Source organism: Homalodisca vitripennis, chromosome 6 (genome assembly GCF_021130785.1).
Source record: "Homalodisca vitripennis isolate AUS2020 chromosome 6, UT_GWSS_2.1, whole genome shotgun sequence".
In the NCBI taxonomy this organism is placed as follows: Eukaryota; Metazoa; Arthropoda; class Insecta; order Hemiptera; family Cicadellidae; genus Homalodisca; species Homalodisca vitripennis.
Genome location: NC_060212.1, coordinates 78218871 through 78243576, shown reverse-complemented (window position 1 = coordinate 78243576; position 24706 = coordinate 78218871). Strand labels below are relative to the sequence as shown.

The 24706-nt window shown below is 32.7% G+C and overlaps 1 protein-coding gene across 1 annotated transcript in view; it reads left to right on the top strand.

Moving 5' to 3' along the window:
* LOC124365437 (neural-cadherin-like) overlaps positions 1-24706 on the top strand; it is a 43136-nt gene that overhangs the window by 7971 nt on the left and 10459 nt on the right. Inside the window, exons 7-19 of the mRNA XM_046821417.1 lie at positions 1148-1381; positions 2478-2650; positions 2883-3032; positions 3638-3943; positions 7180-7453; positions 9630-9838; positions 10838-11155; positions 13635-13742; positions 14112-14336; positions 15098-15372; positions 17930-18135; positions 22552-22688; positions 23336-23492. Of these exons, the coding sequence (XP_046677373.1) occupies positions 1148-1381; positions 2478-2650; positions 2883-3032; positions 3638-3943; positions 7180-7453; positions 9630-9838; positions 10838-11155; positions 13635-13742; positions 14112-14336; positions 15098-15372; positions 17930-18135; positions 22552-22688; positions 23336-23492 (2772 nt within the window). The remainder of the gene's footprint in view (positions 1-1147; positions 1382-2477; positions 2651-2882; positions 3033-3637; positions 3944-7179; positions 7454-9629; positions 9839-10837; positions 11156-13634; positions 13743-14111; positions 14337-15097; positions 15373-17929; positions 18136-22551; positions 22689-23335; positions 23493-24706) is intronic.

Sequence of the window (24706 nt, the reverse complement as noted above, 5' to 3'; positions counted from 1 at the left end):
GAGGCGACGTAAAATTATAACCAATCTTTTCCAACCTTTTAGTCATGGCTAGTTGTAAAAAATAACTTACATAACATTTTTTTTTCTTTTTCTAAATGTAACTGCTTTCAAGGAAATATTCGCGAAAACATTATTAAAATAAAATTATCTTACTTTCTAAATTTTAAGAAATTACAAATTTTAATGTCATTTATTTTGAAAACTTGTTATGATGTATGAAGGGAGGATTATACAGCATAATAGCTTAATATCTTTTCCTTTGAAAACATTGATGAGTTTTGTTATAAAAAAAAATATTTTCAACCACGTTAGTGATGGTTTAGGTCGAATGTGGTAGTATCAAAACGTTTAATATAATAACAAATGTATTTGAAATTATATTTTTACCATCCTTATATCATTAAACTAAATGACAGATACATAAATATTAATTCCATATTCTTCTCTGAATTAAGTAGAGGAACTAAAAGTAGCCAGTTTAGGAATATTTACGGCGTTAACCGAGGTGGGTTACGATTTAGTTACTGGCCTGATGGATTTTGTCAGATTGAGAAATATTCTATTACAAATATTTAAGAAAAAATAATCACTTCATATAATTAGCAATTTTAAACGCTTTCATGCTAAACTCCACCTACCTAGCGCGTAGGAAAATAAGTGCCTTTCAAAAAGGCAATTTTTTAATTGATTCCAATACCATGCAAGGTTATATTTATAAAAAAAAATCAATTTAATTTAATTCCATTTAAATAATTGGTCATGGTGTATTATGATTAATATTTCATAAAAACCGCTAGCCAAACATATTTAGGATGATGAAATAAACATATACATCATATTATATACTACATTGGTTACTATTTACAATATATATATTTTTATATATATATATATATATATATATATATATATATATATAAGATAAAATTTTATTAATTATTAGGTACTCCATAACAGTTCCTCATCCCATTGTAGACATGAAAGTACTTTCTTGAAGTAACGGCGTAAAATATAAACAGTTATAAAGGACGCTCCCCTAAAATTTGCATAATTTCGACCGGCAAATATGGTGATAAAATATTTATGAATTACTAGTGCATTAATTTACGGTATCCATTACTAATTCATTCTTTTGTTTATGATCCAGGAATGGTCGTAGTGACGATGACTGCTACAGATCAAGATGATCCACTGGAGGGTGGCAATGCTCAGCTAGTCTACAACATCGAGAAGAATGTCTTAGACGAGCAGACGGGAACGCCAATATTCAGCATAGAACCTCACTCGGGCCTGATTAGGACTAATATTTGCTGCTTGGATCGGGAAAAGACACCAGATTACTCCCTTCAAGTTGTGGCTATGGATGGTGGAGGGTTAAAAGGTATCTTCTATATATTAGTGTATTATATTATATACTGTATATATTTTTTTACAAAATTTTTCTGTGGTATAAATAATAAGATTCCAAGGCACCTGCACATTTTAAACTACAATTCAAGCACAAAAACATAAATCACATTGCAAATGACTATTTGAAGGCGCTAAGTTACGACGTATATTTGTTTTTTAAATACATTTCTGGTTGAACTTAATGCTTGTGTATTATACCATTCAATTATAAAGTGCATGTACGTGTACAAAGGCTATAAAAATACACTTTTGACAGACTTCTTTGATCGTGGCAAAAAATTTCAACTCTACATCGGGTTAGAAATATACTTAACTTAAACCAGAAGTTCTCATACACGGACATAGCTTAAGAAAAACGTGCGAAGTTGCGGGACAGAACTAGTTGATATATACGTATATATATATATATATATATATATATATATATATATATATTTATTTATTTATTTAATAGGTTTAGTCTATTATTCTATTTGAGTTCTTTTATCTTGTTAATATTTTTAGTTAATTTAATAATTTAATTTTGTAGATATTTATGAATACAATATTGAATGTAAGATCTGAAGAAGTACAATGAGACGTGCGGAAATGTACACACACACACACACACACACACACACACACACACACACACACACACACACACACACACACGCACGCACGCACATAAATATATATACGTTTTTTATTTTAAGCTAATACTTCATCGATTTAAGGTACTAAGTTAGATACAAATTATTTTGTATTACGTTTCAATACGTTTAGTAATATGTAGCCTGAACTTTATAAACTTATAAACACATTATAGTGGATTTTTTTGGTCATAGGCACTACAAACATTAATAAATACGAGAGTTTAGACAGTTACAGATTTAATAAACAGAATAATTTGTTTAATTTGAATACCTAAGACTCCTTGTATTTTTACAAGAACATATTAAGTACATTACTATGTTTCCTCAATTTTATTTCAATAGAATTGTACCGAGAACCGCTGGAAATAAAATATGTGGAAATCATCAGTACTATAAATATTTATTAAGTTAAACCTCACAATCGGTTATTAGGTACAGGAACGGTGTCCATCATAGTATCAGATATCAACGATATGCCGCCCGCCTTCACCAAAGATGAGTGGGTAACGAAGGTCAGCGAATCAGAAGACGGCAGGATACCAGACCACGCCATCCTGACCGTTAATGTTATCGATCAAGATGAGACCAACGACTTCTATTACAAGGTTCGTCATAACAACGTTTTAATGTATTGATCTAACGCCAAAGTGTACAAAGAATACTTGTGTAGGTTTCCAGACCACTAAGTATACAAATATGATTACGTTATAATGGTATTTTATGTTAAATATTCCCTAAAATATCTTACTTTTAGAACAGTTGGTTTTTATATAGCGTATTGAAAACACTTATGAAAATAAAACATACGTTCCTACCGCTAATGTTAGATGACCTCAGGTGGTTGAAGGCAGTGGACTGGGCACAGACAAGTTCATGATGGTGCGCAATCCTGATGGTACAGGTTCTCTCAGGGTTACCAACCCCCTGGATTACGAGGACCCGTTGCAGAGTTCGGGCTTCCAGTTCAAAATACAGGTGAATGACCAGGTGAATTGCCTCTCTGACTTTCATCGTGTTTCCACATCACTGTTTTGTACTGTAAGGTTTTGATAATGTCTGAATTATTAGTTAAACATTTGACCTAGTAATTTGTTTTATCCATACTAAAAACATATTTGTGGTTTGAATAAAGTATAATGCCGTTACAAATTACCTACGCAGTTTTCAGTAAAGAGGTCTGCATTATAAGCAATTAATTTAGGCTTTTTGTATAACATATATTTCTAATGTTATTTTAAAAACGTAGTTGATATATGATAACAATGGATTTCTTATGTCCATCTAAGTAAAACCTATTATGCCAAATTTAAATATGTATAAGTTAACCATAATATTGGAGAAGTAAATTAGTAAATACAAATATGGTCTATAACATTTATTTTCTACCCTTAAAGTTGATTACATTGCGACATTTATTTGTATACATAGAATAAAGTGTACTGCATTAAAACCCTATGCATCAATGACAATCTAATTTATTGCTCATAACTGGAAAACTTATCCGTTACCTATAGCATATTATTAAATATTATACACTTTATGGCTAGTATATGACTAATATGAAGTTCATTGAGAAATATTAACTGGTCTAGGGACCGAACAGTACGGAAGATAAGAACCACGTGGCGAGCTCCTGGGTGGTTGTGAGGCTCCGTGACATTAACGATAACAGTCCACGTTTCGACAAGACGAGCTCGACTGTGTCGCTTCAGGAGGACGTGGAGGTGGGCACCCTGGTGGATACCTTCCTTGCTAGAGACCCGGACCAAGGAGGGCAGGGGAGAGTGACCTACAGCATTCATCGCGAGAGCGATAGGAGGCGACACTTCCACGTCAATGAGGACGGCAGAATCACTGTGCAGAGACCGCTTGACAGGGAGAGAAGTGCTATTCATAAGGTAAATACTGTGTTGTTTCTACTAAAATATCTTATTATTACAGCTAAAGTGAAAGATAGTGTGAAACGCAGACATGACAAAGAATGGTTATAACTAAACTTTGACGTTCACGAGGGGTAAATTTCCTGCCGACAGAAATGGTAAACACACGGTGGCTTGAAAGCGGTTTAGGGTAATAATAGGAATCTTTGATATCATAAGGAATTGAGTGGAGATTAGCATAATAAATGCAAGGGTATTACATTTTCCGGAACTGCATAATTTTTTTAGCAGAAGAGAGAGTGTTTGAGGTTTCAATTTTGAAACTCATCATCTTCTATAGGCGTGGGCCGAGAGTGTTCAAGCTTTTTATTTACCTGTGATAAAGCTTATCCAACAAATGTGCAGAAAGTACAGCTTTATTTGAAATATTTTGCACTGCAGTACTTTAAGACTAGAGGTATCTTTACCTTGAACGAATTAATAAAAACAAGCATTGGCTTGACAGTTCCATCACAGATAGTATGGTGGTCTAGTATGTGATTCATATGCAGGTTAGTGAAGAGTCTAGATATAAGATACATTTCATGCAATGAGTTATACACTATTAAGTAGGCGGGCGCAGTTTTGTTTATATATCTCAGTAAATTAAGAAGCTGCTCTTTTAAGAAAGTCTAAACATACTGCCCTTATCAGGTGGATACTGCATAAATTTGTGACAATGGTTAAACTAGAGTTCCGGTGGATACTCTAAACGTTTATGAACGATACACAGTGTATTGGACGTCCTTCAATGTATATTAGATGTAATTTCCGAAGTTTAATATTACAACAGAATATAACAGTCAGCTCATGCTGATTCATGAAGTTTTCTTAGCATTATCTTTATGAACACTTTCATTCCTCTCAATCCTTGGACGTATAAATCATTCGTATGGTCATGTCCTAAGAGAGAACTGCTCCATTTTCGTCACATTATTGATAAACGCCAAAAAATAGTCTCTAATTATCTAAATCTTTTGGAAATTTTCGCATCGTAAGTCATAATTGTTTGAAGTGAAACTTGAGAGAGTTGCGGGTGCGAGACTTCAATCTTTGACACAACCTAGCTGTCCTTAGTAAGTCACCCCTAAATGCCGTCAGTTGACTTGTGGCAAGTCACAAATTTAAAATAACGTAGCATGGTCGCCAGTATTTAGAACAGTAAAATACAAAACAATAAAACACAATGAAGCAAAATAATAAGGCGATTTATAACTCTGGCCAGTATACATGCAATAAGCAAAGGTAATACCTACAAAAATTATTAAATTCAACATACGCCAAAGATATAAGTTTGCCTAGTGCTGAGGTGTGAAATTTAAGAACGATAAATCTAATAATATTTAATTATTAAGGTTATAAAAAATTATAAATCATATTGCCAAGCCATTCTTTTAATTAGAATTTCTTTTTATTTATACTATTAGTCTCGTTTGGGTGATTGTTCTACAAAAATATATTTCTTTATTAACATATGTATAGTAAACCAACTGGGTCAGACTACAGAAGCAGTTAAATGTTTATAGTTATTTTAGAAATAACTACTTAACTTTGATTATAGCAGCACCCTATTTAAGCTGTCATGTTAGGAACTAAACTTTCTCAAATATATGAACAGTTATTTTTACATAAAGATATTGGTCGCTTGTGGTTGATGAGAAACTAAACTCCAAAGGTCAACGTGTAATCAGCTTCTGCATCGGTAAGCCTTCTGCTCTTGTGAGCTTATGGAGGCTTTCCCTTGTCTGTCATACATGTTACTGTGACGGGCTTAAACTGTACAACAGACCGGTACCTTATCGGAACTTTAATTCCACAACAGCTCTCTCAAAGCTTTGTGTGATGTTCAATATGTATACGTAGTGTTCGATAAATATTTATAGATGAAATATTATAGTTATATAGAAGGAGTATATCTTTTACTATACTATAAACAAAAGCTTTCTAGCCAGTTATGTGTGGAATATTTGTAAATTATATACAGAAATAAAACTTTATTAATAAAAGGGAAGGAGAATTATCTTATTCCCGGTTATACCCGTCTGGTTAAATTGATTTTCAAATTATTGGTATGCAATTTCAATATTTCTTAAATGAAAAAATAATCCTTTTGAAGGAATTTAGAACTAAACGGCTGAAACAATTCTGTTGTTCATTTTGATTGTGTTGGATCATATGAGCATTATAATGGTTACTCATAATGTTTACAAAAAAATCTAATTTATGATTGGTCATTCTTACTAATAATGTATAATTTGGCAATATACCGTGTGGAACCGAACCTCTAGGCTAGTTAATAAATTATTTTTATTTTCGTGCAATCAATGTTAAATTGAATGATATACTGACTTCGCGCTGTACAACTTTAAAAAAATATCGATTTAAATTTTACATACCCCGTATTACATAATACGAAGTTTTAATTTTATAAAACCCATTTTTAAATGCTCAAATATTTTTAGTAGAATACAATTTATATTTATATATTTTATGATACCTTTGTTATTGTACCTGTAAATATTGTTTCTGCTATTATCATACAAAATGTAAAATATCATACTGGAATGTCAAAAATTGAGATGAAATCAACATATCGGTTTTATGATATATACAGAAAAAAATTTTAAGAGGCAACAAATTATATACTATAAACGTTACATTCTAGTGTTATGTCTCTGTCTGAAAATCATGAAAATCAATACAACCGATACTTAAATACTTTATAAATTAGCCTGAAATTTTACTATTGGAGTGGCCACTGCTATTTTTAAATTCAATAGGTATGGATTTATAAAACATATACTTTTTCAGATTCTTATAACGGCTTCGGATGATGGAGACCCACCGCGGACGGCGACAGCCACTCTGACCGTGAACGTTCTGGACGTAAATGACAATGCTCCCCGTCTGCTCGTAGAATATCGTCCCATCCTGCTGGAGAACACAGCGCCTCGCACACTGTTGGAGTTATTCGCACAAGATATGGATGACCATGCCAAAGGGAACGGACCTCCCTATACATTTCACTTGGACCCTGCCGCTAACCATTCCCTGAACCGGCTCTTCTCTGTCGATGTCTCTGTCTGAAAATCATGAAAATCAATACAACCGATACTTAAATACTTTATAAATTAGCCTGAAATTTTACTATTGGAGTGGCCACTGCTATTTTTAAATTCAATAGGTATGGATTTATAAAACATATACTTTTTCAGATTCTTATAACGGCTTCGGATGATGGAGACCCACCGCGGACGGCGACAGCCACTCTGACCGTGAACGTTCTGGACGTAAATGACAATGCTCCCCGTCTGCTCGTAGAATATCGTCCCATCCTGCTGGAGAACACAGCGCCTCGCACACTGTTGGAGTTATTCGCACAAGATATGGATGACCATGCCAAAGGGAACGGACCTCCCTATACATTTCACTTGGACCCTGCCGCTAACCATTCCCTGAACCGGCTCTTCTCTGTCGATACTAACCCGAGTTAGTCATGAAATTGGCTTTTATGAGTGAATTAATATTACAAATAGTGCATGATATACACCATTTACATAAATTGTATCAATTATACGTTACACAATTTTTGTTAGATGAAAAATAACCCTATATCATTAACTTGTAATAGCTGTATATTTATGTTCTAAACCCAGGTTTTAAAAGGTTATTATATACGTTATAAGTACACCTTTTGAACAATTTGGTAACAAATATTACTTTCATTACCTTTCAAAGTTTGTTTGTTAAAGGCATTAACAGTTAAAGGCATTCTTACATACATTCTACGTTTATTAATTTGCTTGTCGTTTTTTATTCGAAGACAGAAATTTTATTCAAGATAGTTTTCTAATAATAGAGGACCACGTGCATGCTGATATACCTATATAAAATAATTACCGTAAACCGGGGCTACTTTGCACCTTGTGAGGTTACTTTGCACCAAAGTTGAAAAAAGATTCAACTCTATCTGTAGGAGAAACTATTAATAATTTCAACCTAGTTTCACAATTCTTCACTAGGCTGCACCACCGTCTACATGATTTAAGTGAACAGACACTTTATTCCGCCATTTTTTATATTTTTGGGAAGAGTTGTCTTTGTATCTTCAGTTTTGTTTGAATTGTTACGTCACAAAAGTGCTGTTTTTACGATATTAGTCAACGTCAGAGAAGTGTGGTATATTTATGTGTAGAATTTTATTATCTTACAAATAACAACAGTTACTGAGAGTTTATATCAATAGTCATTAGATTATCATCCATTTTAAGTTTAAGGTTACTTTTAAGAGAAAGACGGGGTTACTTTTCACCAGCATAAAATTGGTGCAAAGTAGCCCCTTAATCTTTTAAAAAACGCTTTGTATTTAAAAGCGGAATCCTTCAGCTGTTTGTTCTGCTTTCCTCGTTGCCCTGCAGTGAACACGAGAGGCCTGCAGCACAAATAACAAGAAAAAAGAAACTTGCTGTGCCAGCAGGAAAAAGTTTATCTCACGAAGAAACGATTTTCATGAAATCACTTGTAACTAGTGATAATGCTAGTGTTAAACACCCACAATCTCTGACTGATGACCAAACACCAAGCACAAGTAAGGTAGCCACAAAGACTTGTTTAACTAAATGAAAAAATCGTGTCGGCCTAAATTTCAACGGGATAGTAGTGATGAGTCCATAGATGACCCATCAGAAATGTGTATTGATGAAAGTTCCTCCGGCGATGACTGGGAGTCCTATAGGAAAAAGAAATTAGAGGAGATCAATGAAGCAGCAAAAGAAGAGGCTTTTCTAACAATAAAATCAGGACTGAGACCCATTAACAAGTCTGATCTACAAGTAGATTCATTTGTTGTTGTTAACTACGAAAACGAATATTACCCAGGTACCATTGTAAGCGTTGATGAAAATGGAGCTTTTGTAAGTGCAATGATGAAGTCCCTAGGCAACTGGAAGTGGCCTGTTAATAAGGATGTTTTATTTTATGAGTGGAATGAAATTGCTGGATCTATAAATCCACCTAAAATTTTGAGCAAGAGAGGAATATTTGCAGTTCCAGAGCTTCAAGACAATTTTGGAAAAATTGACTAATTTTTTTTTAAGAAAATGCATTTTTAAGTGTGTATTATATGTTGTAATTTTTTTGAACATAGACCTGCAAGTATAAGCTTCAGAATCTGTAAGTTTGTCATTTTCCCATGTTAAACACACTTTGTGACGTATCATGAGTTTTTGTTGTTTTCCCCCCTTTCAGGTGAAAAAAATTTAAATCATATAGGTATTCAGTGGTTCCAACAGATGTTTAAGGGTTTCTGAATAGGTCTTACTTTGCACCAACAAATTATTTCATAAAAAGATAAATAATTTTTCAGGTGGTGCAAAGTAACCAGCTCCTATGGTATACTTTGCACCAAATTAAAATAATACATAAAACATATTTAAATATATAATACAGAAATTTATGAGTGTGGAATGGTTTCCTGGATGTATAAGAATTAATAAAAACCATTAGTTTGTTAATTTTTTGAAACGCTTTATTTTTTATGAGATAATATTTATTTTAACTCCTAAAAGTGGTGCAAAGTAGCCCCGGTTTACGGTACATGAAAGTATTTGCAAAATTATTATTTTAAATTATTATAATTTATGTATTAGTCTTCCACAAATTTCAGGAGGAGACAATGGCCATGGCGTGGCAATTGTATCATATCTTGTCAGTTTTGATCGTGAACGCCACAAAGAGTACCATTTACCCATCACCATACAGGACTCCGGAGATCCGTTAATGATAGGCACATCTACTCTCACTGTAGTCATTGGTGATGTGAATGACAACAGAATGGCTGCCGGGGCCACAGACATTCTTGTATATAAGTTAAAGGTGAGTAGGCCATTATGCATTATTGTATATCAATTATATGATTTCTTAATATTGAGCATTAGACCTTTGCCATCGGCATTAAGCTTATATGATTGCCCTCTCAGATCTCCGGATCACTATGGCTGTTCTCTTCGTCAGGTTACCGATTGAACACTACGTCCTGGCCCTCAGCTAATTTAGTTACAACTTGAGGCCCTCGCTGATTTACATTTCAGTTTGTAAGGCTACTACTTGCAGCCCACCGTAATGAGACGAAAGTCGCTCATAAATGGCTTTTTATGTGAATATCACTGTAGCCCTAGCTGCTATAGCGTATGTAATAATTTAGTTTAAATATTTTAGTGCAGTTAGTGGAGACGTATCTCAAACTAATGGAATGAGTTTGTACTCTGTTAGTACTAAAGACCTACTGAGTTTTATTCTGAAAAAAATTTACGCTAAAAACAAATCGGCCTGTAACTTAAATTTCATCCAAATAAAAAAATCATTAAATACCAATTAATAACGTTTTAATATTGAATCTGAACAAGTTTATTATTATTAGACAATTTAATTTCTATTTCAGTTACTTAAAGATCCAATGGTAAAATAATGACTATTTAATCTAAGTTAATGGGACGTTACGTGGTTACAAAAACGCCGAATTGCCTCACAGATCACAGCCAGACACCACCATGGTATGGAGGGCTAACAGAACCACAATCCGGGAAACAAGCTTCATGAGCGACAAGGTTCAGCCGAATTATCGGCCTCTGAGTCGATTAATAATCATCGTTGTTTTAGCTCTGAAATTTGTAGCATTAGTTGGTTCAAACATTTTTAATCTATGAAAATATTGCACTAAAATCTAAAAAAGTAATTTGGTTGTACTATGCTGTAAGAGTAATTATTAGTATGTGTATCAAATTAAATCTACTGATGGTCAGTGTATGTTTACGAACACATGAATAATAAATTAAACATGACCGATAATTATTTTCTAAATAAACTGAATTTAAGGGAAGCAGAGAAGACATGGAAGTGGGCCGAGTGTACGTAGAGGATAAGGACGATTGGGACCTGCCGGACAAGAGTTTCTACTGGGAGTCGAGTCCGTCTCCACAGTTTCACTTGGACCAGGAGACTGGGACCCTCAGGATATCCGGTGATACGGCGGAGGGGGATTACCGGCTGAGGGTCAGGGTGCGGGACTCCAGACACTCCCTGGACACAGTCGTTTCCTCAGTAACTGTCATGGTGAGACAGATTACAATGGCAGACTGGTACCATTCAGAGGTCGTCACCTTCCAGGGAGTCACGGACCGAGATTTCATTGTGGTGAGGCGATACATTATTATTTGTAGTAAATAAATATAATAACTGTAATGTACATAAATATTTAGAACAACAATCTTTACGTACAATACTTATTATAATTAATAGAAGTTCTTTATTGAAAAATAAAACTTATGGGTAGAATAGTACTATCATTTTATTATTCAAATACTGTGTTAATCTCCTAAGTTACAGCATCAAGCTTAATCGAAGAAATTTTGAGTGTCTTCAAAGGGATAAAGTAATGTTGAACCCGTACGTAAAGTATTAAACGGACTAATATGTGCCATCGTTTTATCTAAAAAGAAGAGAGCTTTATGAATTATGGATTGAAATTAATCCTCTTCTTTAGTTGTCAATAATAGCTATATCTTAAGGTGGAATAAAATGTCAAAAAATACATATGATAAATGTATGATCATTTAGCTGTTCCTGTTAAATTACTTATGCATGTATATCACGTCAAGACTAATTGAACTACGTTACTGCAGGAATAAGGATAAATAACACGTACTGCACACAACATATTAGGTGGGAGACTGTAGGAAAATCATTGTAACTGCCCTATACTGTCATATAAAACAAAAATTAATGTGATGCAATGATTCCGAGGAGGGATAACAAGCAGATGCATTAGGCCTTACGTTTATATTTTTGGTCTAAAAATCATATTTGGATTATTCCATTCACAGACGTTAAAGGTGTCACTGGAGGTAAAGGATAATAGGATTTACCGAATAAAGCTAGTGTATTATATGGAACATGATAAACCAATCTCAGCCTTTAAGGGCTTTTAGACTCTTACATGTTCACAGTTTCTTGATAATCCTTTTATGTTTTTACATATAACACCTCGCCTCTCTATATAGGCTTGGACTTAATGATAACTGCGACAAAAACGCTTATATAATATTTAATAGTTAATGTTTCGTTACTTTTAATGTTTTAAATGTTTTAAAATTCTAAAATTTTCAATTTCGCATGTAAGTTGTTAATATATTATTTTGATACATATAGATGAGGGTAACAAGGCAAACTCAGCTGTGCCATCGGAAATCACGTATTATTTATTTTTAAACCAAAAATCTACGATAAACGCCAAACCTTATATAAGAATTAGTCTAACCTTTGATCGTCTCACCATGAACACTGATAGATATGTGCCTCATTTTATGCCTATTTTAGTTTAAAAAATATCGCAGTGGACCATTATATTACATCATTAGTGCTTTTACAAAGTACTTTACGGACTTGTATTAAAAAAATTGCTTGCGAAATTTAAGGTAACAGATTTAGGAGTATAAGAATAATTTAAGTATCTCAAAAAGCATTCTTACTAAACTATATCCAATATTTTTACGAAATTATCAATTGTATAACAAACCAAAACTAGTAGACTATTTCCTTACAAGAGAATCAACAAAACTACCATTTTAAATAAACTATAATTATTAATATTTGAAATAATATAAACATGCACATAAACTTTTATTCTTTAAAATAATTGAGCCATAGAAGGATGTACGCGGTTTGAGGTTTAAAAATTCTATTTAACTTTTCCCGCTAATGATTACCAAATAATTTAACTCAAAACCTGCAGTTATTTAAAACTATAAAATACGTTCAACTAGGAAACTCGGCAATTATAAGCTTTGTTAACAATAAAATAAGAGTAAATTATAAAGAATAAATCTTTTTATATAATTAGGAAGTTTATTTTAAATTATTTTTTACCTCAAATAAGTTTTAAACAGATTTTCAGCATGCAAGAACGTAAACATGTTACTTGTTTATATTTACAACTAGATTTATCATTTGTAAATAAAAGTTATATTATATTAAAAAGTCTGTTACATTTTGTGCAAATGATCAATAAAAATTAACTATAAATCACCATTAAATATATATTGTTTCATTTAATATATAGTGTAAATAAATAGACTAAGTTTTAGTTATAAATATATTCATATATATATATATATATGTTAGTTTAATTTTTATGAGGTTAAGTGGTAGAGAGGACTTTATAGTCCTAACTTCGCCTCTAATAAAGTCATTTTTCATTTCATTTCATTTCATTAATATATTCAACAACAATATAATATTCGCGGTTAATATAGTTACATTGGAAACTTTTAATTAATTATTTAAATCTCAATCCTTTGGTTTGGAGGGTATTTCTTTTAGGATTCGAGAGCTTAATTACAAGGATAAGTGGCGTCAGTGTATAAGTGTGTGAGAGGTTCCAAACCCCATAATAAACCGATAAAATGTTTTTATTTTGGTTAAATTAAGTTTATATTCTTTTTATCATTTATTAATCACCCATTATCACATTATCATTTCTCAGGTTGTGATATGGTTGCCATCTTATTGTCAAACACTTGCTTTGTTGTAGCTATGATGTATTTGTTTTTTCTTATATTACGAGTATACATAAGTTGTATTTCATGTTGTTATTACATTGTTTTTCCATACGAAGATTTTACGTACTTATTATGTTGATGAGTGCATATTCATGCTGCTGATCGCGTCTCGATCTCCAAACACAGGCTACGCCCATGTGGAGATCATTTTCCTGTTCGTGCATGTAGGTTGAGATCTTTGTATCTATGCGGAAATAAATAAATATTTATTTATTCATTTATAATAATTTTAGTCAATTTACGGAAACTTTTAAATAAACTATAATACAGTATAACTAAAACGTAATAATTAATATTTAAAAGTAAAAGCAACATGTTATTCTCAATAAAGACAATATCACATTTTTAAAATTAATAAGTTCATGTTGGACTAGATAAAAAAAACCAAAATATCTGTTCACTTAAAAAATTCCAGGAATTATGAATTAAATCAATTTCAATTGAATTGGCAACAATTTATATAATATATTGTATGAATTGATTAAATATCTGTTAAATAATACATGGGAAAAAATCTTGTTATTGATTTTCAGAAAGGAAATTCCACCGTAAGCAGGCTGGAAACATTCATAGAGGTAGTCGGACAGTTACTAGAGACAGATACAGATAACGTGTTAGTGTTCAGTGTACAGCCCAGCCCTGGGGACAGTAGCGGAGGCGGCAAGCTATACACCGGAGTCCGCCTCTGTGTCAAGGAGCACTCAGAATACTTTAAGCCTGTCAGACTACTCGGGGAAATGTTGTTAAACAGAAACACAGTGAGTCGTTTAAATTTAATTTTACATATCTCAAAGTTTGCATGTACTCTATATCTAACAAATATAAAATGTCATGCACATTCTAGTACTTTGGTTGTTTATGAGTTGAGAAATATGTGCGATTTCTTTTAATAAATTGGAAGAAATCACTATTTATAGTCACTATCAATTGAATTAATAGAATCACTATTAATTCATAGTTAATTATCTTAAAAATGTTAAGCAATTTCGTAACAAATAATTGGTGTGTTAAGTTTACATTGAAGAATACGTTCTTATATAAAAAATCCAGCGACTCGTTCTTATATAATCTATATTAAAGTAACCGGATTTAAGTTAACTTTATATGAAAAATAACTACAGAAATTGTCATGAAAGTTTTATAAATGAATCCCATATTACTAATAACAGGCGTTAGTTTATACTTTTACATTTATTGAAAACCTATTTTATTTATTTCATGATTTATTCATTATAGCATATAAATGACACACTACAAACAATGTGTAAAATCATTTTCTAAAAATTTTATAACTTATTAAATACGTCTTCTTGAATCGCTAGTTTCAAAATTAAATTTTGTTTATATATTTTTATGTTATAAAGAAACATGTTTAAGTTAATATATGTATAGTTTTATAAAATTTGGGGTTTCAAATCCGACATTTATCTGAAGCAGTGTTACTCACATAAATTTTTTTTTTGTATTATTTCCATATTAAAGATATCCTCCCGTTAAAACATATAAATTATCATTGCAGATAGAAAGCGCACTTTCTGCGAACATATTTTCTATCGGAGAGGAGCAATGTCAAGACGAGGAGCTGTGTGAAGGAGACAGTGGATGTAGGACAAGGAGGACTATCCTGCCAGCTCTGCACATAGTGAACGGTAACACCACCGTCCTGGCGGGTCCGAGGGTCGAGGAGACGGCTGAGTGTGTTTGTGACGCCAGGGACTTCAGTGTCCCGGAGAGCTGCAGTACCCACTCTTGTCTAAACGGCGGCACGTGCTACGACACGAGGCAAGGACCGAGGTAAGGCTCAAGCATGTGAATTATTGTGTTAAAATAATGAAATTTGTATCAAATACATTTTAAATTATCAATCGTGCTATAATAAATACGCTTAGAAAAAAATCGTATATTACTAAAATAAAACTTTTTCATTAATCTTATAAAACAAAGTTCGCCCCAGGCAACTACCGTGAGGAACACCTTTTTTCGCTGAGTTCTCCCCAGTTAATACGACGAGAATCCCTATAGCGAATTGTCATCTAAATGATAAAATATAAGCTTTGCTAACAACAATTAAGTTAACTTACTGAATCAAAAGCTTGAAAAATCCAAACTAGCAACCAAGCTCTAATATCTTTAAAATGTTTTGTGGTAGTCAAAGCTTTGTTTACATAATTGAAATACATATAGATAAATAATTAAATATGTCATAGGATAAATTTTTATATTAGAAAATTAGCTTTAAAAATTTTTTATAACACTTAAAACACGTTTTACTTTTAACATTACTGTAACATATTTTTTTATCAAATATCTCAATTAATATTGAAAACTATACTGTTATAACGACTACTATTAAGTCATCTTTTAGCATCAGAAAGTATTAAAAGCAAGAATTATCCTTCTGGGAACGTCATAGTTTAAAGTATAGAAAGATAGCTCAAAGCAATACACAAAAATCAAGTAACGGAACACAGAATATTAATTAGAATATTTTACATGGTATAAGATAACGCCCAGAAGAATGCACGAAAACTATATTTAGGTGATTCTCATTCCCGGAGTATCAACATTGTTATCTGATCGGTTGGCGAGGCGTGGTTACGATGTAGTATTGTGTGTTGATCTGATAGTGGGAGCAGAATTGTTACTTCTCATTAAATCATAGTTCACCTAGTTAGTTAATTATTTACTTATAAAATGCTTATACATTTCGTATTCATCAAGCATCTTTATTTTGCTACTATTCCAACATAGGTGAACATTTTCAAAATTGACATTAGTTAAATGAAACTAATAAATGTATTGTATGGTACTCAATTAGTATATATTCAACAGACAGTAAAATTTGTATTTTTATTTTAGGTTTTGAGAAACTCTCTTTAAAACTTGGCTTAACCACCTGTCTATTATTGTCCAATGTAAACACTAAGGCTGTCAGTAAAATATACAAGTAAAAATTGAAAAGTATATAATACAGTGAAGTTAAGACAAACTAACTTTTTTTAGTTTGTTAATAGGCTATAATTTACTGTTATCACGGCAAAAGTGCACTCGCAAAAACATGTTAAATGATAATCACCAAAAGGTTCTGCTCTCTCAGTCGATATTTACCGGAAAGTAAGTTTGACAGCTCTCCTTTGAAGTTCAATGCTTTATGACGTGATAGACTTTGAGCGTATATGAAACGAAAAAATTACAAAGAGGTATTGACAAGTTATGTTGATCGGAAAAGTAACATTTAAAATACATCTACAAAGATAAAAGTATTTTTCTATTTATTAGCTTCATGCGCTTGGAAAATCAGATGTATGGAAAGACAAAACTTAGTATTCCATATTTTTGTGTAACTACTATTTCATACAAACATTAACGAGATTCTAAGACATAATTACTTTAAGAAAATATCGAGTAATCTCAGTAAAAATATTAAAAATTAATTTCAGGTGTCCTATTGAGAACCATCCTAAGTTATGTTTCCTCTATTCGATTTATGATGTCCCTTATCTTAGATTAAGGCACATTCCCAAATAGTGCAGGCAGGACGTATATATATATGTATACCGGGTGAGTTTTTAAAGTGATCCAATAGCTAACATTTTTATTACATGTCTTAGCACCACAGTTTAAATATGGAACTTGCTCAATTTTAAGTTTCACTTAAGAATACACTTTAAAATTTTTTGAAGGTGGCCGCCATTTTCCAATATGGTGGCCAACTTTAAAATCGTTTATAGAACACCCTGTATTTTATGTTGTTTTTATATTCTAGTCTAAAAAATAAGACATTTTTGCCATTGAGAGTTTTTCAATATCTCTAATGGTTCAGGAGCTACGTGGAGTGGAAGTTTTCACCATCAGTGGCATGAACTCTTAAAGCACGTTTAATCAATGTTAGTTTTATGTGTTCTTAGTGTTTTGTTATGTGTGTAGTTTGTAGGTGTTTTGATATTAGACTTATACGCTGAGTATTAATCATTTTGCTTTGATATTCATTTAACTTTTCCACTAAATGTTTAGTAAAAACAGATATGAGATAAAACAAGATTTCAGAAGCAGCGACTGAGATGGATCAGCGACAACCTTAAACGATCCCAGTTGTACGTTATATGGCCAAGGGGCCAAGGGGTTTTGATACGGCCATAAATCAACCCAAATGCACAGCAGCGAGTAAAATACTTTACACTTCAACAGCTATGTTTGTTTAATGTCTTCTGTTATTTATGAAATCAGATTTATGCAATACTTGTACTAATTTGATAAATAATAATTTGATAATTTATTATTTAGTTATAACTTTTAATTCCAACTAAGAAGCCTTAACTGACTAATAACCATCTTGACTGTCTACCTGCAGGTGTTCATGCCCTGAGTATCACGATGGTCCACGGTGCCAGCAGATGACCAGAGGGTTTCAGGGTGATGGATGGGGGTGGTACCCTTCTCTACAGGCTTGCTTGTCGTCACATCTCAACCTAGAGTTTCTTACAACAGCAGCGCATGGTCAGCTACTCTACAATGGGCCTTTGGGCCCTCCAAACCCTAATAGCTTTTTCGTTACTGGTATGTATCCTAGCATTTGCACTACTTAGGCTCTCTTAAGCATATGTAGTCTTAATTTTGCGTTTATAATTTGACCAACTTTAGTAAGAAACTAGTGTTTAAATTTTGTATTCTCAACACATCGTATTGTAGCTATCTTCAGCTATCTTAATAGCTATCTTAATATATTATAGCAGAATTTGAAAAGAGCTACATTAAAAAATCATATTAAATAAGCTCTTCCCACCAAAGCTACGCTGTGCGTGGAAATTGTTTTGAACTGACTGTGGTTTCAATTTCGTTTTTACTAATACGAGAATAGTGTTTAAGCTAAAAGAATATTTAGCTTAGTTTTATATATATATATATATATATATATATATATATATATATATATATATATATATATATATATATTATATATCGCACATCGGCTTCAATAGTGTCACAACTAAGAAAAAGGTAGTTTTTCAGGAAACGCAAAAAAAAACAAATTTAATTAATCTTCTGAAATCACACAATTAATATTATCACTTGGTAAATTAATATTCATAACTCCTAACCAATTTGTTTTTGATATAGGAAAAGGTATTTTGTCATTATACAACTTCTTACCCTATTTATAATTTTTTTACAATTACATTTTGAGTTGTGACATTGTTTTCGAAGTAAACTTGTATAATTTTTTTAGTTAATTTCTTTTTGTGGAAAAGATAAATAAAGATGTTTACATTTTTGAACGTTGTTTTTATTTATAAATAGTACAGAGTATAACATAAAAATTATGTAAAATATATAAGTACCAAATTTTTTTGTTTTATCAAAATTTTTTGTATGGTACTTTGTCTCCATAAAAAATAATCTTAAATACAATAAAAGTACTTGGGTAAAAATTGTTAACTCTAGAATATAAGTAGTAATAATAATATTAATTGTAATAATTAATGGAAAATGCCATTGCAGTAATTTTCTGTAGAACTCTGGGATGAGTTTAGCGTTAAGCAGATCTTGAATGTCTTTAACCTTTCGTTCCCCGATAGCAATTTTCTTTTCATAGGCTGGGCGACAGGTAATCTTCCGAAATGTAATGGGTTTTTTTATTTTTTTCTCCCCTTTTTTTGATCTTCTTATTGTAATTGACATCTATCTTTAAAAAAGTTTTCCTCTTCATAAGGACGTTTTAACAAATAAAACCCTAGGATCACTCTTTTGTACTTTAACAATCTTGATGTCTGCAATTTTAATGTCGTTACTATGTAGATTTCCTTGTTTTTGTTTCCCACTTTCTTCTTGACCGTAATTTTCATTAACTGAATAATCTTTTCCTGAAACGTCTGTGGGAGTGTAGCTTAGTTTTTCAAAGTTATCTTCACCTTCTTTTGTGTACTGCGGTATAGTTGTGACCAATCTGCTTTGATACATCCTTCCAATCAATAAAATCCGAATGACACATTACATTTACTTTGTACGGAGTTCCTGTAACCTTTGAATTTTTTATGATTGTTACATACTCTTGAGGAGTGTAAATAGGCCCAGATTTTAATGTCCTTTTAACCTTTTTCTCTATTACCGAATGGACATTGTCTCCCTCGTTCTGGGTGTGTCCTTTTACAAGAAACTTGTGTGTCAGAGATTTTATATTTAATATCTGAACTGCATAAAGATTACATACTAAATTACTATAGTGTTTTTCTGCTGTCCGCATCAGTTATCTGAGTAAAGAATTATTTCAAGCTCGTCATTATTTCTGTCCTGTGTAATGTTTTTTAAATATTCAAACACACATGAAGCTATTTCTACAGCGCCTCTTTTACCTTCCCCCTCGTGCCAGAAATAGCATTGTACATTTTTTGGCTTTGAGGTCACTTATAGTTAAATTATAACTATTAATTTTCGATTTGTAATAGAACTGTGACACCTCACCCCTTGGAGATGGTAAAACAGCTTGTAAATCGAATACAGATACAACAACGTTATTATTTTCTGCTTCTAAAAGTCTTGTCCTACTGTTTTTTCTTGCCTAGCTAGGTCTTTATTTTTTACATGAGCTGAAATAACTTTCCTTCAACCTCTCCTTCTCTTCTGGGGTCAGCAATCAGGTAGGCAACACACACACGTCGCACTGGTCCTTCTTTGGAACATAAAATGATATATTGTAGGAGTTAAATATCCTAATAAACATGGTTTCATTAGCATGAGGTACATTATTTGCTACACACAGAGCCTTGTAATCTCTAAACAAACTTGCGATAGATTTTCCTCCATCTATGAATTCCTTCGATGTTTGAGCTCTCAAATAATGGCTCTCAAACTCTTGGTATACTCTTGATGAAAATCATGAACACCGTTTTTTATTTTTCTGGATTTAACTTGCTTTTGGTTCCCATGTTTCCCTCTTTTGTCAGATTCAACAAAACCATCTTTATTTTTTTCAATAACAGTACGTATTGCACGATTCATTGATATCAAGTGTGGCCTTAAAAAAATTTTTACAAACTCTAAATCTTCTTCTCATCGACAGAAAAATAAAAAGCATGGTTACATTTTCTCTTTACTGTTCTCTTTTGGGTACCTATATGCAGGCCTGACTTCACTCATCATTTTCGATATAAACTCTCTCTGCAATTGAACTTCTCCTAGTTCCCAAAACTTTTTTAAAAAATTATTTCACGTGTTGGATTGTTAATTTTTGTCGTACATTTGAGTTTGCATGTCATATCACATGGCCAATTGTAGAGATTTTTCTTTTATTTCCTTGGGGTTTTTCGTGTTCGACAAGTATTTCAACCCTTTTATTGCGATCAATCCACTTATTTGGTTCTGCTTTAGGTTTTCTTCCCTTTTTCTCTTCTAATGATTCAGGTTCTTCGTTTTCTACAATTAAAGCTGGAGCTTCATTATCCAATGTATCCAAAACTTCTTCAACTTGGTCCGAGTTATTTTTTTTCTCTCCTTAAAGCATCTGTCTTTTTCTTATTTCCTCTGGTATCTTTCTGAGAAGCTTTCATCCTCTGATGAAGAGACGAATATACAAAATCAGAATCTGCATCCGTATCATCAATAACTTCGTCGCCGTCAGAGTATTCCTTTAAAGTATCTATCTTTTCTGTGTTGCTTTTTATTTTACATAAACGTACTTTCATATCACTAGGGTCATCACTGATTTTAACACTTTCCCACAAACTACTATCTAAATTTTCAATTGTTTTTATCCGAATTTTTATCCAAGGACCCTTTTTTGTACATAATATCCGTATTTTTAACGCATTCACTTGTCCAAAACGAACACCCAGGAGAACTATTGGCATTGGTGTCCATGTTTTCATTTTTTTAAAGATGATCATCTTTTCTATTAACACAAGACTGTCCCTTATTAACTACCTCTAAAGTACGAGTAATATCAACAAAATTAGGACAAGAACTTTCAGTAGATGTTGGTTCATCAACTTTACTTTTTTTTTGTCATCTTCTTCAGCGTCACGTTTTTTACTGCCTTCTGCGAGCTCTGTTATCGCCTTTTTCATTAGATGCCAACCTCGTGACTCCATTTTTAATCTGCAATACACAGATTGAAATAGTTAGTCGCACAAACAACATACTTGTTTTGTTTTCTTCGAAACCAATGTCATAAGTCAAAAATATACCCCGAATTTTGTCACGGTTAGTAATAGTTTAGGCTTCAATAGCGGCACAACTCAAAAATTTACGTAGTTATTACAAATGGACGAAAGAGTGAATCACGAAGAACGACACAACTAAGAAATACATTGTACTCTCTTTAAAACTATGCTTCATTTACCGCAACAAGAATGACACTTCTACAACTTATGCTAGAATAAGTGCAAAATGTTAGTTACCTTCAATCACGAAGAGTGTCCACATGTCAAAAAGTGTCTGTATTGCAGAAACTAAAAACACTACCTTCCTGCTCCAAGTCTAAAATGACACTATTCATGACTGGCTCAGTGGAAAAATGGCACTCAACAATAGCGACATTACTGCTCCCTAGCGGTTAGTTTTGGAGATAGAAAAGTGTCGGTCTTCGTGCCGTGTAGCTTAAAAATTGGCGATTTCTATGGTGGTAATAACTCAAAATAGAAGATTTTTGAGTTGTGACGTTATTAAAGCCGATGTGCGATATATATTATATATATATTATATATATATATATATATATATATCTTGACATTACCATAAATACTACCTAGAAATGTCTGTTTGTAGCATGGGTCTTCTTAAAAATGTTTTCCAAGAATTCGTATTTAAAATTTGGTGCAATTTTTAGTCCTGTATACAAGTTTTGCGTTTCAATTACATAAATAGTATTTATTGCAGATATATATTAGTACATCGCAAAATTTTGTAAATTCGTTTAAATGCAATGCCTAAATTAAAGCTGCGAATTTCGTAAGTCATGATTTGGGTACTCGTTTCCAGATTTTATCTCAGTGGAGCTGGTGGACGGGATGCCACAACTTTTGCTTGATCTCGGATCTGGGACTGTCAAGCTAACACTGGGATCACGTCTGGACGATGGCGACTGGCACCGCATAGACGTCATGTGGGACTCGGAGGTCGTCATTTTAATTTGAACTAGATTTCTTTACAACTGTAAGGTCAAACATGTTTAGAAATGTTTCGTGAATCAAAATCAAAGAACCATTTAAAATCAAATATTATATGTTATTCAAAATTAAAGGTTCATTTTAATTTTTCATATTTTTGTATAAGTTGCCAATACATGTCAGCCCGTTACAAAATAATGATAATTTTTAAATATTCTTTATTACTTTTTTATACATTTACCATGTCTTTTAATAACTTATAATATGATTTTTACAAAATAAACATATGCTATCAACTAGGAAATAATTAATACATATGTATTTTACAGATTATTCCTGCACGATATATAATACCTTTTAATGTATATAATACAATTCAACGTAAATAATACATAATAAAAAAATCAATTCCCTTTGGTTTCGAGTGGACTCACAAAAACAATTGTATTGGGAAAGTGTTGTATCAGTAACATTTACTGCAAGGCATACTATGTTGAATCTTTTTAGGTAAAGAGAATATTTGATATGTATTTGTCATTAAAAGTTGGCTTGGGTTCTTTCACAAATTCAGCTATAATCGCAGCTATTCATTATCATAAAATATCAAAGAAATGTATGTGTACACTTAAGCATCAGTCACTAAATATGTTACACAGGAGGTGCGTCTGATTGTCGACCAATGTCGAAACCGCAACGTTACGGATGCAATGGACCGGGAGGTGACAGACGATGATCTGACGGAGTGCCAGGCTGTCACCGCCCTACCACCATTTAGCAGTCAGCTCAACGTCCACACTCCGCTTCAGATCGGAGGTTGGCGGATCCAACCGTTTCTCCCCGGACAATATGGTTAGAGCGCGGCGCCCAAAGGGGTTGGCTTTAACGGATGTATCAAGAATATATTCTACAATGGTCAAGTAAGTTTTGTTATTAACAATATTTAATAAGCACGTAAGTTATTTAGTTTTTATGTTGTATAGGTTTTTTTTAGATTCCGCACCTGCCCATTAAATAATAACTTGTAATAATTCTCCTCATCATTTGTTAAAGAGTTTTGTGCGTATTAAGTGACAGCAAATATATTTATGTTATTAGGAATATTCTAAAAAAAAAAAAAAAAAAAGTAAAGAATGTCTTATTTTACCAGGCGAAGTTAGGGCTAAGAAGCCCTCTCTAACACTTAACCTGGGGACCAACGGCTTAAAGGTAACTTCCGAACCACCACCAATGGCCGGGCAAGCGGGCCGCTTGCAAGGACAGGATCGCTCAGCGGTCACCTGTCCAAGCAGCAGCCACGCTCGGCGTTGCTTGATCTGGTTATCTTGCGATAACCGCCATACCCACTACACTGCGCCATTGGCAGTGACTTCTACAATGACTTCCCAGATGGAGACGGTTTTGTGTGGCATCTATGTCAGTTTACACATATTTAAGTTTACTTTACGAACGCAGTAACTCCTTGCTCAGCAATATATGTTTGTGATGACAACGTATGTCACTTAGGTGGATGTTTCTTGTGAACACATCGATGAGCTGTAACAGGTTGTGAAGCTACAGATGGCCTCCTATGTTTTACCATAACAACTAAAGAAACAATTATTGTTTCGCTCCATTAGCTACCTCTCAAACAGGCTTGGTACTATATTTATTTTGCAATAATATTTTGTTCCTATAACTTTTATTAACAATTTTTTTAGTAATGTTCTACGTAGTTAATCAAACATCAAGCACAGAGTAATCACAAAACTTGTTTCAAAAGATTAAAATCGTATTGATACAACGTTTGTGTACTATATAACTGGATTAGTATTGGTTGGCGGAGTTTGGCGAAGCCACAGACCGATGGTAATAAGGCTGAATATCACATGGCCGGTAACATTGACTCCCCTCCCAACACTTCTGTGTTTCGTGTGGCTACCGTACTTATAGGCTTTTGTATTTACTAAGCTACTAATAACACTATAAACATTAAAAATTAGATATTTGGTGTTATGAAAGATAGTTTTAATGATATTTTTTTTCTTTTG